The following is a 14,540-nucleotide window of genomic DNA, read 5'->3' on the forward strand; positions in this document are numbered from 1 at the left end:
TTCCATACACAACACAAAACCCTGAGCTACTCTGGTCAGAATGTCTTTTTAATACTGATTTCTGTATCTACATGACAATATTGCATTTGAGACAATAACCTATCTGTGTAGTTCTAACAAATCTTAGCCCATGCCCTGGAGGTTACCCCCACTAAAGTATTCTTGGCTTTATTCTCCAGATACACACTACCTTCCTGCTTATAGGCAAAGTGTGAGCCAGGTACAAAAAAGAAACATCTCCAAGGAGTCAAAGGAAGATTTCAGTACAGAGTCAATTTTTTAAAAATGAGAGTGTGTGTTCATCTGTTTAATATTAATATCTGTTTAATATTAATTAATAAGTATAGCCATTAGATTATGATAGACCAGAAGAGGCTGGTCCATAGGGCATACTCTTAAGATGCTGATCATATGAATAGACTCTTTACTCTGGAATCTTCAGGTTTTCACTATCTAGTTAGTCTTTTAGGTTCATCATTATTTGGGAATCTTGTGGACAATTATAAAAATACAAGCATTTTCATCTTTTGGCCCTCTTGAGATGGCAATTTCTATAGAAATTTGAATTCTTTTAAATGCCTAGACCGGATGCTCAAGGTTTGCTTCAGTAATACACACCCCTGTTATCTATGCATGAAGGTACCAGATACTGAATGGCTTGCTCCACAGGAGAGACCGTACATTAAATACTTTCCTTCTTTAGATTGTAGTTTTTCTCTTGAATTTCAGTTGTGAACAGGTCTCTGAAACCTGTTCAGTTGGGAACAGGTCCCAACAGTAAGGTTCTGATAGGGAAGACTCCATATGTGTCTGAAGACGTAGGCCTGGTAAGTCATGAGACTTTTAGAAGGCTAGAGACAAGTCGGGATGAGTAAGGTGGGGCACAAAAGGATGCTTTGGAATAAAGTGAAAAGTTCCCAGGACAAACTGGGTTGATATTTGCTTTTGCCTACAGGTCAACCTCTGAGCAATAGAAACCCTAAGTTTCCATTTTGACAATAGACAATAGGGAACGTCTGCAATGAATTATTAAATAAAACAAAAAATAATAACATAGTTTCTACTGTCCCTCAAACTCTAAGACACATTTCACAATACAAGAGAAGTGTGTGTGCACCGGTTACCCATTTTGTCCTACACTTTCACTATGACACAGGAAACCAGTGCTGTTCAGTTCATTCTTGTCAAGATGGGCATCAATGGTTTTAGGTTTCTGAGGGACAATAGAAACCATGATACATTTTTATTTTACTAAAATGTAACTTTTTGTGTTACTAACTACAATCTTATGGGAAAAATACAAAGGAAATGAATATATCATCTACCTATTTCAAAATACTTAAGGCATTTGGAAATAAACTTAGTATGTGTATGGAATATAACACTGAGCCAAGTCACAAACTTAAACTATATTAGAGTTATTAATGTCAAGTTTTATACACTAGAACATGTGTGACTTCTGGCTGAATGTGTGAGTATGGATTCATAAAAGAAGACATATCAAAGAAATTTGCAAACTTTATTAAAAGAATAAAAAATAAACACAAAAGTAGCATACTAAAATGAGCTATATAGTGCACACTTCTAAACACAAACAGAGAATACAACACCGTAACTTGAAAAAGTCCAAACATTTGCAGTTGAGGGAATGAATTATTGCATTTGGGGACAAAATATTATGCGAACAGTTTTTATTTGTAAAATATTTTGGTCACTACTTAAGCTTTTAATTGTTGGACAAGGCTAAGAATTTTCTTATTATAGTATTTGTTTTTTGTTTTTTTTTTCCTGAGACAGGGTCTCTCTGCATAGCCTGGCCATCCTGAAACTCACTCTGTAGACCAGGCTGGCCTCGAACTCATAGAGATCTGCCTGCCTCTGCTTCCAAAATTAAAGGCATGTGTCACCATTGCCCGGCTATTATAACATTCTTAAATTTCCATTATTTTTTGCCCAAGACAAATGCTTCCACTATACTTGTTAGATAAAGGTATAAGTTATCCCTTTAAAATCGTGCAAAGGAGTAAGCTAGCTCAGCACGTTAAACAAATTAATCTACCTGGGCTGCCATGGGGGAATCAAATCATTTAAGGCCATGGAATTTGGACTAGTTTACACAGTATAGTGAGTGAGACATCACCTTCTAAAAATGGACTTCATTTCAATGATTGGATTTGGGAGCAAATGGCTCATTTTATAACTAAAGCAATAGCTATAGTAATAAAAAGAAGCTTGTTTTGAAAGGGCTATTGCCAGATTCGAATGAAATGATGGTCATATCATTCACTCAACTGCTAGACACAAAAGACACAGCAACAAAACAATTTGGTTTCTGTCATTAACAGATAGCATCTGTATACAGAAATAAAGCTTTCAAACCATATAGTTCTATGACAGTCTTAAGGTTGTGGATTTGGGATAAAAAGCTCACTTAATTCTTCTAGGTCTTGCTACAGAGGTATTTTTAAAAAGTAACACGATGTAAAAGAATACTAGTGAGGATTCCTGCAGTATCTATAAAGAGTGCCAACTTATTTCCAACAAAAGCACTTTTCATTTTTAGGTACATTATAATTGAGGAAGGGTTCTATATAAACATAAAATTCGTCTAGGATAATCCAGATTTTAATGTCAGTGAGAGATTCACTTATAGGCAAGGGCAGATAGAGGGGCTATAAATTATGAATTAGTCATAACTTAATACCAATTGATGTCATTTTCTTACTTACAGATTCGCAAGATAATTTCCACGTAAAGACATTGTGAAATCATGGGGGTAATAAGGCTGATGTGGGCATAACTAACTACAAATGTATGTTTACATTTTCTATCGGCCAAAATGGCTGCTCAGATGGTTAGGATGTTTGGTATGGCTGATTCTTAAGTGATGAGGAGCTGAGGGAAAAAGAAGAGTAATTTCTAGTCAACTGAATCTAAGCTACAGGATTCATGTAAGCCTTGGGTGGCTTTCTGCCTTTGGTTTGTTTCCCATCTTTCATTTTCTTCCCTTTCTTACTTTTGCAGTGCCGGGGAGGGAATCCAGGGCTTCACTCTTCTAGGTAAGTGCTCTACCTCTGAGTTATGGTCGCAGCTCTTTTTCTGTCTCTAAGAGTTAGCAGTATGGGTAGCAGCATTTCTTAAGAACTATCAGTTTAGGACCGGGTCCTTCATCTATATGAATGATACCTGCCTCAAGATGGGAAGGACTCTAAGTGCCAGTGGTGATCCATCCCTTAACCTTTCAAACTCCCCCCTTTGCCTCGGTGCCTTGTGGGGGCAACAATCAAGTTCCTTGGCTTTCTGTAAGTGTGGCATGAAAACTGACAGAGTGGGTAAGACTGACACTGTCTTCCAACTTTCATGTTATGCAAGCTTTGGGTTGGTCTCTTTTGCTTAGTTAAAACATTAACAATTTATCACTTAAATCCATACTAATTGATGTATGTATTACCTATGAAGGATGAAGTCTGTTTTAATTGCATTTGAGATGAACTATCTTGTAATGGACAGAGTATTTTTTCCTGCTTTCTAGAATTGAAAAAAGAGAAAGCCTCTGCTGGGAACCTTACCCACTATGTGGTGCATGCATGAGTGTGTAGTGTGATGTGTGTGTGTGGGTGTGTGTATTTTTACAGTGGGAATTAGTCCGCAAAGAGAATAATCTTTGCTAGTAGCCTTCCTAAAAGGAGTGTTTTTTACTTTCGCTCAGTGCTGTTAATGGGAATCTGGCATATATCAGCAGGCTGAGCTTCCGGTGAACTGTGGCAAACTAGCAAGCATCCACAACAGCACTCAGCGCTGTGGTTTTGCTAATTCTTAGAGCAAAAAAAAAAATCCTCCTTCTCAAAGCCTCAGAAAGCACTCTCACCAACTTTCTGCTATTACCACAGACTTCTTACATTCTAAAAAGCTCCAAGGGTTGCTTTCATAGACTATGTACAGAAGTGCAAAAAAGGTGTGTCTCACACATTCGCACCCCAACTGAGACAGTCAGGTAACGGCAGCATATGCTTCTTAACACTGTTCGGGGACCGTTCTGTAGTATCTTTACATGTGCTTTCACAAATACTAGTTAATTTCAAAATGCTGAATTATGCTTTAATCCTCACATATTCTTGTATATTATTCCAGAAAATAGGATTCTTTTGATAGCTACAGATACTACATGAATAGGTAATTTGGAACGAAGTTATGAAGAAATGTCAGGTAATATATATGCCATGCTTGTTCTGGTGTCAAAATACTGTATTACCCCTATCAACACAACCAATTCTCTAAACTATAAAGCCTGACTCTAGAACCCGTGTGTTATAAACTTTGTTGAGTCCTATAAGAGGACACATGTCCAGCTTTCACACGGGACTCAGGGCTTCAAACACATCAACAGTTTTGAGCTGTATCTCCTCTATGTTCACACTGTCATGAACCACATATAGCTTACCAATACAAGTTTTACATGCACGCATGTCTAAAGGTAGCCATGTTGTAGTTTTGTTGCCAAAGCAACAACTAAATATATTTAGCTGACAACTATTATTTGTGTACCAAGCTAAACTTGTTCTTAAACTGTGAATTGTAGAGTGTATTTACGGGCTGTAATCTATACTGTGTTATGGTACAGTGTCAGTTTAGAGCCTAAGAAGTAAATGGTGGGATAGCCTAATACATGTAGTAAAAACTTAAACTTTCTCAAACTTTTCTTCAAAATTAAATTCATTAGTTACTGAGATATAAAAATGTAGTACAATAAAAACATTACAAACTAACACTAAAGAATGAAAACATGGCACCAATTAGTGACTGGGTACTGGGGAGCCTCTCTTTACAGTTTGACTTAACTGTCTGCTAAATTTGCAAAACAAATGTTCAACTCTTTTATCTATTTTATTCTACTATCTCTGACAGGCACTGGGAAAATTAGGCCACTATCTTATTAAATCTACAAATCAAAATTGGGAATTGGAGCCCCCCCCATTTTACTTATTTCCATTTCAATGTAAGTGAAATATAGAAGAGCTTTTTTTTTTTTTTTTTTAAAGGAGAAAGAGAACTACAGCTACTAATCATTCTGCATCCCACAGTCCATCCCACAGATTGACAGATCTCAGCAAACTTGGGCTGCAATTCACCTAAGGGCACCCTCACCAACAGTCTTCAAAGACAAGGAAAAGAACCAACGGACAGGGCAAGGAGCGCACGAGCTGCCTCAGCCACCTCAATCATTTCCTACAAGGTAGTGTAGATGCTGTTCCTTCTTCACACATCACTGTCTGACTGGTCATGCCACCCAAAGCTAATTCAAGTCAAAAAGCACTAATTTCCTTTGGTTCCTGCTGATGGCTGAAAGCAGGCACTGGTTTTTTTTCCTGGAGATGAGCAGAGCTGAGGGCTCCATCAGTGCACAACACTTATGGCAAGATGAAAATGCTTTAGCATGCCCAGAAATGGATGTGCAAGATGGATGGAACGGGAAGATTGCTTTCATGATCAGATGCAAATTAAAGTTCAATCTAGAAAGGTGACATCAAAAGCAATGGCTGGGTGTGGATTCATGCTCCAATTTCAAAAGTAAACACTGTATTTCAATAGTAATTTCATGAATCTATTTAATTTCAGTCCCTATTTAAAATATTAGGGTCTCACAGTGCTTTTTGTAAAAACTGAAACTACTAAGCCCTTCTTCAATGACACGTTTAGATTGCTTACTGTATATCTGACATGTTTTATCCAGGTTTCAGCAAAAGGCTGAGAATATGGACAAAACTGCTACTCTGGAGAAATAAGAATAGAGGCCACTGCAAAACACAGAGACTACGAAATGCTAAGTAGGAATCACAACTGATTAGAATTTAGTTTATTTACAAATGATTGAGTAAATTTTTGTTTAGAGTCACTGATTTGTTGTGACTTGTCTTGTTAATTCAATTTATAGTCAAATGACTTGTGTTTTCTTCAATAAGAACATTAGTCATTGCACAACTAAAGAGTGCCAACTTAAAAGTTTCCTTTCTCTCAAAACTCGGTTAAATTTGATGAAAATGTTCGAGCTTTGAGCTTGCTTTCTTAAATTTCACATACACAGCAACTTTCAAAATGTCATCGAGATGCGTTGCACCAAAAAGACAACTACCCTGAATGTTCATCACTGAATCTCTTCCTAAAACTAAGTCAACGCTAGGATTTTCCAGTGCTTAGAGCAATATGAGAACAGCGCATCTCTAAGTCTTCATCTATGTCTCTCTTTGTCCAAAGTTTAAGAAGTTCAATGAGATAGTATGTTGCATCAAAATGTCAAACTACAAAAAGTACATTTTGCACAAAACATTCTCATAGGTACTAAGAACTACATCTAGTCTAGCTCAGGTACATTCTTTCTGGAATGATGATTTTAGAAAACAGAAATTAAGTGGTTCAAAAAGCCCACACAGGTAAAAGGACACACAACTCTCAGTCTCTAAGTTGAGGCAATAATTAGCAAAGGGCAGAGGCCCAAATATACAAACAAGACGATTTAGAAATAACTGGTGAACAGGATTCACCTGGATAATTAAGATCAATAGGATACCAATCACCAGAGGGAATTTCTTTTTTTATTCTGAGCCGATCTGATCTGCTCTGAGTTGGAGTCGCAAATGTTCCAATGAAAGATGTAAAAAGGAGGAACAATTGGTTCCCACGATGGTTAGGCAGCCTTAGGCAAGTCACAGGGCCTGTCTGTCTGTTTTATCAACCATGGAAAAGGCAATAAACTCCTTGCCAACTCCACTGTTTTTAAAATCAATCCAATTACTTTAAGGTATCCCAAATGTTTTCTCTTTGCTTGTGATTTTTATGAAGAAAAACAACCTTTATATGTACAAAAATTTGATGATTTTATACCTTCCAATAGGAGAATACATATTGAGTAGAAAATATTAAATCTACTTAAGCTGTTGGAATATATCTCTTCCCTTTTATAATAGTAATATTATTAATAGCTATGTAAAGTAGAAAAGGTACACTGTATGTCACAGAAATTGATGGATTACTATTTGATATTTGTGAGATTATTTTGTAAGTATTAGTAAGAATTCATACCACACATCCATGGGATATTGCTATTCTATACTAGACAAATGATGATAAAACTGACTATAATTTTGAAGTGCACATAAAGGAAAATAAGTTCAAATGAGCCAAAAATAGGTTTTGTTTTGAGACATAAAACAACAAAAGCCCCCAAACTGATGTTAAAATTTGGACAGGGAAACCCTTGTCAAAGCTTGCTGCTTCACTGCAGCTTGTAGGAAACTGGAAACTCAGTGGAACTGAAGTGAAAGCCAATTGGGGAAACCTTCTCTAGTTCTGCATAATCAGTCAGTCATTTTAAATGTCTCCCTGACCCCAGCCCTGCCAGTTCTCCAAACCTGTGCTCAGCTCTTTCTGGGATCAATAGAGAAGACTGTCTATTGGGGGAGGTAAGGCCTCATTTGGAAACAATTCTCTTTCACCTGGATTGACTTCTGCTAGACTGCACCTTATTATTCAAAGAGTCATCTAAAGAACATGAGCCATTTGCATTCGGAAAATGACACTTGTGCAAAAGGTTACAATGCAAAGGTTTTACACACTTTCTGCCAGTACATAAAAACCGTCTCCACGCCCACATCTCTCTTCTTGACTTACAACCTATGATTACCATACCTTTAAACGAGTAAGTACCAGTTTCTCAACTGAAGATGAAAATGGCTCAATTTTAGAAACTCAAGCTAAGAGAAAGGATTCCTGTGACACAATAAATGTAACAGCTACTCTACATAATTTTTATACATGCTCAGGTATTTATTAGAATGGGAATACTTGATTTTCAAATTATTTAAGAGGAGGGTTTGAGGTTAACATCTGAACTTTCCTATCATATGTAGGTAATTATTTTTCTCTTTTAAAAATTGAGTATATTATTGATTCTGCAAGGTCAGATCTACATGTAAAATTCTATAAACAGGTTTTGTGTATGTATACTCAGAAGTGAGGCCTGTTAAATGTATGTCTCAAGAAACTTATAGAAATGTTTTGAAGAGTGCATATTAACATGAACCTGTCATGTTTTTCAATCACACTGTTCCCCACTAATGACATTTAATTGAAATCAAATACCACGTATAAACAACAAAACACTAGCATGGAAAAGCCAAACAGAACCCAATTTAATACAATATATCAATGGGGAAAATAGTACTGGATATATTAGTTACATTCTACATCAATCCAATAGACTATCCTGTAAACAACACAGTAAGGTAACACTTCAGAAACAGAATTTATCCACCAAGAATGTACAGTAAGCTTACTACAGTACTCTGCAAGTTCACTTAACATCAATCATTTTTGGAAAAAAAAAACTAGAAAACTTTATGGTTAACTTCAATATGATAATCATATCAGATGGGTAATTCTTATAATACGGAGCTGATAATTCAAATAAATGTCAAAGCTATATGGTCATATTCTATATGCTAACTCATATACAATTAATAATCCATACTAGGTAACACACAGTGGTCAATTTTCTATTCACTTTAATATCTCCAAAGATTTTTGAATGCTTTATTTTCAATTTTCAATTTTCAGCTGGTGTATATGCTTAATATATGGACTGCACCATGCTTATTGTCGTGTTGGTAGAAGAGGACATACGAGAATACATATAGAAAGGCCATATGGAGTTTCTTGCTGAGACATTCTGATACTCCGTAACTCTGCTGCTCAGAATTTCAACTGAAATAGAAAACAAGAGAATCAGTAAGAAATAGTGAAGGGTTATTGAACAAGGTGTTAGGAGACTAGTTCTTATTCCTTCTATAAGTGAACTAAGCCAAGATAGTCTCCACTCTGAATTTCAGAACCTATGTCTGTGACAGTAGGGCTAAGACAAACAATCACTAACCAGACATATACCTAGGACAGTCTATGGGAGATTCCCATGATGGGCCGTATTTAAGGCACTACCTAATAATGGAAACCATTTTGCTCATGAACCAGCCATCAGTTTATCTTAGTCATCAGACAGGTACCCCTGAGATGTACTTAATACCAAACACTTTGAAAAGCTTCAATAGTAAACAAAGATTTACACTTTTAGCTGAATATCTTACACCGTTGCAGAAATATCTCCAGTAAGTCATATACTATTATACAAAATGACATTTTTGATATTTGGAGAAAATTTTTACACTGGATACATGTGAAAATTATTATATTCTACCAAATGTCTTATTTTTTAAAGGAATCAAGTAGAAGAAAAACAATTCTTCAAACATATTTTATGTAAATCCATTTTGTTTGGATTTTCTTCACCTATGAGAAATGAGCAAGTATTGGACAAACCTCCACTGTCATGTCTAGAGATTTCTCAATTTGCTACTATCCCAAAGAACACCCATGAAAACAATTCTAACTTCCAGCTCCTTCAGTTCTCCCATGTCTTTTTAGAACATTCCTTATGACTGAGGGGACCTGCTTATCTAGTGTATAATAGCTAGGGGCTTTTGTCTGAAACAGTGTTAGGGACTTAATAATGGGAGATGGTGAGTTAGGGAAGCAGCAGGCATATCAGCTACCTCCTCCAACCATGTGACAAATCCAATGTGAGAGTCCTCCAAGCTCTCCACACCTACAACTGTATTGGAGCAGGTTCATTTGTTAGGTCTCTAGAGTTCAGGGACCTAGGATTTTTAAGTATCTTCACCAGACATGTTCCATGTGAATGAATGCTTGAACTCAGTGTGTGCTGCTAATGGTCCCTGGACCGGGCAAAGGAGAGGTCAAATGTTAAGGGTGGACAAAGAATGAAAATAATGACTGGACTGCTAAATTATTTTGTATGTCATTCAAACTTCCAAACAGCTAATGCAATTCTACTTATCTTACATGGGAAGCAACATACTGTAACCTACAGAAAGAGCACAGCTTTTTGTACTGACTCAAAAACATAACACTCACTGTCTTTAACATGATCATATCAGCCAAATTCCGACAAATTTACTTTGTTACTTAAACAAAAAAATAAAGCTTAAAAATCTTAAAATCTTAAAGATTCAGCCCAGTGTGGTGCTGCATGTCCTTGATCCCAACACTCAGAGACAGAGGCAGGCAGACCTTTGAGTTCGAGGCCAGTCTGGTCTGCAAAGTGAGTTCCAGGACAGCCAGGGCTACAGAGAAATCTGGTCTTGAAAACAAAACAAACAAGTAAAAAAGTTTCAAGAATTAAAATTCAAATGTGATTTGTTCTTTCGGCTTAAAAAAATCTTGCCCCTTTGAAACTAGAAAAACATTACTGAGTCTATGAGCTCATTAGAAAAATATAGTAACAGCTGTCATCTCTATATCACAAAAATCATCTTTCTGGCATTTCAGTTTCAAAATTTTTGAATTCAGGCAAATTCAAGTTATAAGCAATGTCTTTACATGAAAATGTTTACTCAAATCTTAGCAAATACAACTATGTAAATAAAAGATACAACCTACAAATATCTATTAATACTTAAAGAAACTTACTGTTCTACTGGTAACTTCTACATCTGAGAAACAAACATGCTCCTATTCAGTTCATCTATTGAAAAGTGGGGCATCTATAGTAGTAAAAAAGATTTTAGATTAAAATGATTTCTTAGGAGAATCCTGTTTATTTTGCTCACTGCTTGAGTTTGTTACATCAAAATGATGATCAATTTCACTGAAACCTTTAAGCATATTTACGATTTCCATTGTGTCAATTTTGCAGAGCAGAGGTTGGAGTGTGGTTTATCCATCAAATGAATGTTGTGTGCTTCTTGACTATCATGCTGGAAATTTAAGTAGCAGCTTTGGGGCAAGTGAGCACTTTGATAAGGCAGCACGGGTATCACAGTACTCAGAAGCTACTGTACTAATTGCCTCACAACTTTAAGATTTCCTAAAAATTGGCCACTTGCCTGTGACTCTGCCTGAAAAATCTAAACCAAATGAAAGTGGAAACAACACAAGCACATCTAATGTCTACAAGAGAAGGAATTTCTGATGTCATCACTGGGTGATAATAAAGATGCGCATTCCTTGGAAAGAAATGTGATCGCATGCTTTCTTTCCAGTGGAATTGCAAGTAAAGGAGATGTGTTTACTAAATCTAAGTTCAAACACAATAACCAAAAACAAGGGGGGGGGAGCTGTAAAATAACTTTTCCTCTTCACCAAGATGAGAAAGCTTTTAAGACATATTCAGTACAGCATATACACTTGAGGATTGGTGTGGTAGCAATAAATTGATATAGAAAAACATGAATAATATCTGCTTACCAATTAACAATGGGTAAAATATTGCCAAGTAATCCTGAGAAAATTGAAAATCATATACAGTACCCTAATTATACATAAAAAACAAAAGTTCCAAATCTAACAACTGGTTAAGAAACACATAAGCACATGGACCAATAACTTTCACCAATCCAAAAGGTATATACTGTGCTTTTTCAACACATTGTGGTTATCTAAGTCTGAACAGATGAAATAAATGGCCAAACCTGATTGCCTGTAGTTGTTGGAACGAAGGGAACGCTGGTGGCAGGTGTTGCTGCTGCAGACACAGTGGAAGGTGTAGCACCGTGCATCATGGGCACTTTCAGTAGGAAATCATGGAAGCAACACATGGAAGGGTGAAGCATTTACACAACCATGACAGATACGATGGAATGGGGCATAGTAGATATCCCAGCAACAAGCCACGTAACATCATCATGATGGATATACACCAGGGTGCAGCATGCAATCAAAGTCAGTGCAAAGCAGCACAGCATGGAATGGAGGAAAATTTAAAGAGAGAAAGGGGAAAGCCAATTATAATTACCATTAAGGATAACAGCCATTCTTAACATTTTGAGCAACATAACATTGTAGTGTATTCAAAAGGATGAATTTTCAGGACGGGTTGTAATGAATGCATATGAAAAAAATTCTGCTGTTACCAGGACTACCTAGTAAAGCTAGCTAAGCAGACAAGTCACTGAGTTGAACAGTCAAAATTAATTAGGGTATTGTCAACTGGTGTTTGAGTTCACTGGCAAGTGCTGTTACTAGATTTTTCTTGTACAAATGGCAGTTTTACGTGTACTTACCTGCTCAGCATATAAAAAGAACAGTGGTTCTGTCGAGTATATGATAGAAGAGAGGGTATGAAGAATACAATGGACTATGTATTCAGCTTGGTAAGTTCCTTGGAAATTTTCGCTATTGTCAAATACACAAGCGGTTCATAGTAAATCTTGTCTTCAAAAGAAATATTAGAGCTACAATGGCTAGCAGCGGCAAAATCCTTTTCAGGATGTTTTGCTTTGCTTTGCTACTTTCTATTTCATTCTCAAAGCTTTTGGATGCTTTTCTAATTTACAGCTTATTTTGGAAATCCAACCAGGGAATTAATGTGTGAATGGGAAGCATACATATATAATAATTTATCAAGTCTACCTCAGTCAAATTCAGATTTCCTGAAAGTCTACTGGCAAAGTGAATGGCCAAGAGGAAAATGCAATCAATGCCAAAGTAAGTAAGACTGTCCCCCAAATAGTGATTAACAGAAACTCCATAGCTGTCCCTTTTATCCATCTCTGGCTACACATTTCCTACAGTCATCCTTCATTGTCTCACGAGCTAATTCTAAAACCACTCATGTTTCTCCCATTGGAAGTACAGCAACTGTGCAGGAAGCAGCAGTGCCAAAGCATGCAATTGCATTCATAAGCAGAGTTCTGAAAGGGAAAGGACAAGGAAGCAGCCCCAAGAAACAGGTCACAAATTGTGAAAGCAGAGACACATTTCTCAAAGTTGCAGACGTCTGTTCTTCCACTTACATTTACAGAATGTTCCTGTTAGTATCAACGCAATGCTAATTCCTATGGTGACAGCTAATCCTTCAATAACAGGCCTCATCCTTTTGCCAGGGTTCAGATCTTGCTGTATTTGTGCTGTTTCTATGTGGTCATCATTTTGACCTTTCTTTTTTATCTCAATAGCTCTGTAATCACTTTAACCTAGCATTGGGATAGAGGTCAAGCTGCTGCAAATTCTCTAAGATGAGAGGAACTGAGTTGGTAGGAGAAACCAATATGTGTTCCTTTTCCCCTACTCTAAACAAAAGTAATTTCTCATGATCTGTTTCTGGCTCCCATGAAGACTATAGGAACTTTGACCTCCCAGCCAGTGGCTTTCTCATTTTCTTTTCTATTAATGAAATACAAACTCTCTTAGGGAAGGCTACCATATTGTGGTGGTGGCTAACTAAAAAACTGTGTGTAATTGGTTATTCCACTTGATCTTAGCCAAAAGTCTGAGAGGCTATGACTGGCAGTTTAAAAATCACATGGCAGATGATGCTCCATCCTTGGATACGACAGAATCCAAAAATGGGCTGTAGAGATGGCTCAGCCATTAAAGAATAAACTCACAACCAATATATATATATATATATATATATATATATATATATGAATCCATCAAAGAACACGGCAGGATAGTCTAGCTTTGCTTAAGTCATCCTTTCTCAACATCTTTGTAATAAATGCTTACACTATAAGAGTAACTTTGGGAGGTGATTGTTTCATTGCAGTTTATAAATTATATATTTGAAATGTATTTTTAAAATAATAGATACTAGACTAAGAAAATGATCAAGTTTCACTGTGAAAAAAACATTTTAATATTTCAGTTGCTGTTTTTAGGGTAGGAATAGAAAAGGCAGGGCTAAAATTTGGCTACAGTGGCAACCTACTAGAACTTGAGAAATAAATCTACTTTGATTCCAAAGAATACCATATTAAACCCTAAATACTCAGAAAATGTCCACTCACATCATCTTGTCACTTATGTGTTTATAGCCACAGTAGAAAAACGCTTTTAGGTTAGAGAAAGTTGAGAATTTTTGTACAAAACCTACCAAAAGTTGAAGCGGGTGCCATGCACAGTATTGGCCCTGTACACCATGCAGAAAGCGTGGAAAGTAAAGAAAAGAGAGATTTCATTATTCAGGCCTTATAGATAGAAGTGAATTTAAACTAGAAAGATCACTTTTGCAATATCAATGAATCAGCACATGCAGACTAGTAATCACCCATGCGTATAGTTACAGGTTAGATTGAAGACCACAGACCCAGGGAGGAAAAGTAATTCATAGGTTAAAAAGAACTTTATGTTTTCTTTAAAGAATCGAGTCCAGGGCTTTGCACATGCTAGACAAGTTCTCTATTAGACATACGATCCCAAATATTTACTTTCACTTAAAAATAATTTCCAAGAGTTAGAGGCTAAAGCTAACAGCTTTACATATACTATAAATTTACTATACATTTAAGGATTTTAAAAATTATTGATCTTGTTATATCACAGTTATATGGACTACAGAATTTTACACATTGAAGTTGGAAAATGCTTTTGACTATCTATGAAATAATGACTACAAGTCAAGTAATTAGATGAGATAAATTCAAGTGTATCAACCAAGTGAATCAACCTTCAAAAGCAAACAAAAACTCTCC

At 36.3% G+C, this 14,540-nt stretch overlaps 1 protein-coding gene across 11 annotated transcripts in view; it reads right to left on the reverse strand.

Moving 5' to 3' along the window:
- Window positions 1–1,505: 1,505 nt before the first annotated feature.
- The window catches only part of Mbnl3 (muscleblind like splicing regulator 3), a 97,474-nt gene continuing 84,439 nt past the window's right edge, over window positions 1,506–14,540 (reverse strand). For 6 of the 11 annotated variants that reach the window (XM_075957159.1, XM_075957154.1, XM_075957163.1 and 3 more), the window contains exons 6-9: window positions 13,943–13,978; window positions 11,538–11,632; window positions 10,537–10,610; window positions 1,506–8,757 (exon numbers count right to left, since the gene is read on the reverse strand). In XM_075957159.1, the coding sequence (XP_075813274.1) occupies window positions 10,554–10,610; window positions 11,538–11,632; window positions 13,943–13,978 (188 nt within the window). In that variant the 3' untranslated portion in view covers window positions 1,506–8,757; window positions 10,537–10,553. The remainder of the gene's footprint in view (window positions 8,758–10,536; window positions 10,611–11,537; window positions 11,633–13,942; window positions 13,979–14,540) is intronic. The other 5 variants (XM_075957160.1, XM_075957156.1, XM_075957162.1 and 2 more) reach the window with 3 other exon arrangements.

Source organism: Microtus pennsylvanicus, chromosome X (genome assembly GCF_037038515.1).
Source record: "Microtus pennsylvanicus isolate mMicPen1 chromosome X, mMicPen1.hap1, whole genome shotgun sequence".
Lineage (NCBI taxonomy): Eukaryota > Metazoa > Chordata > Mammalia > Rodentia > Cricetidae > Microtus > Microtus pennsylvanicus.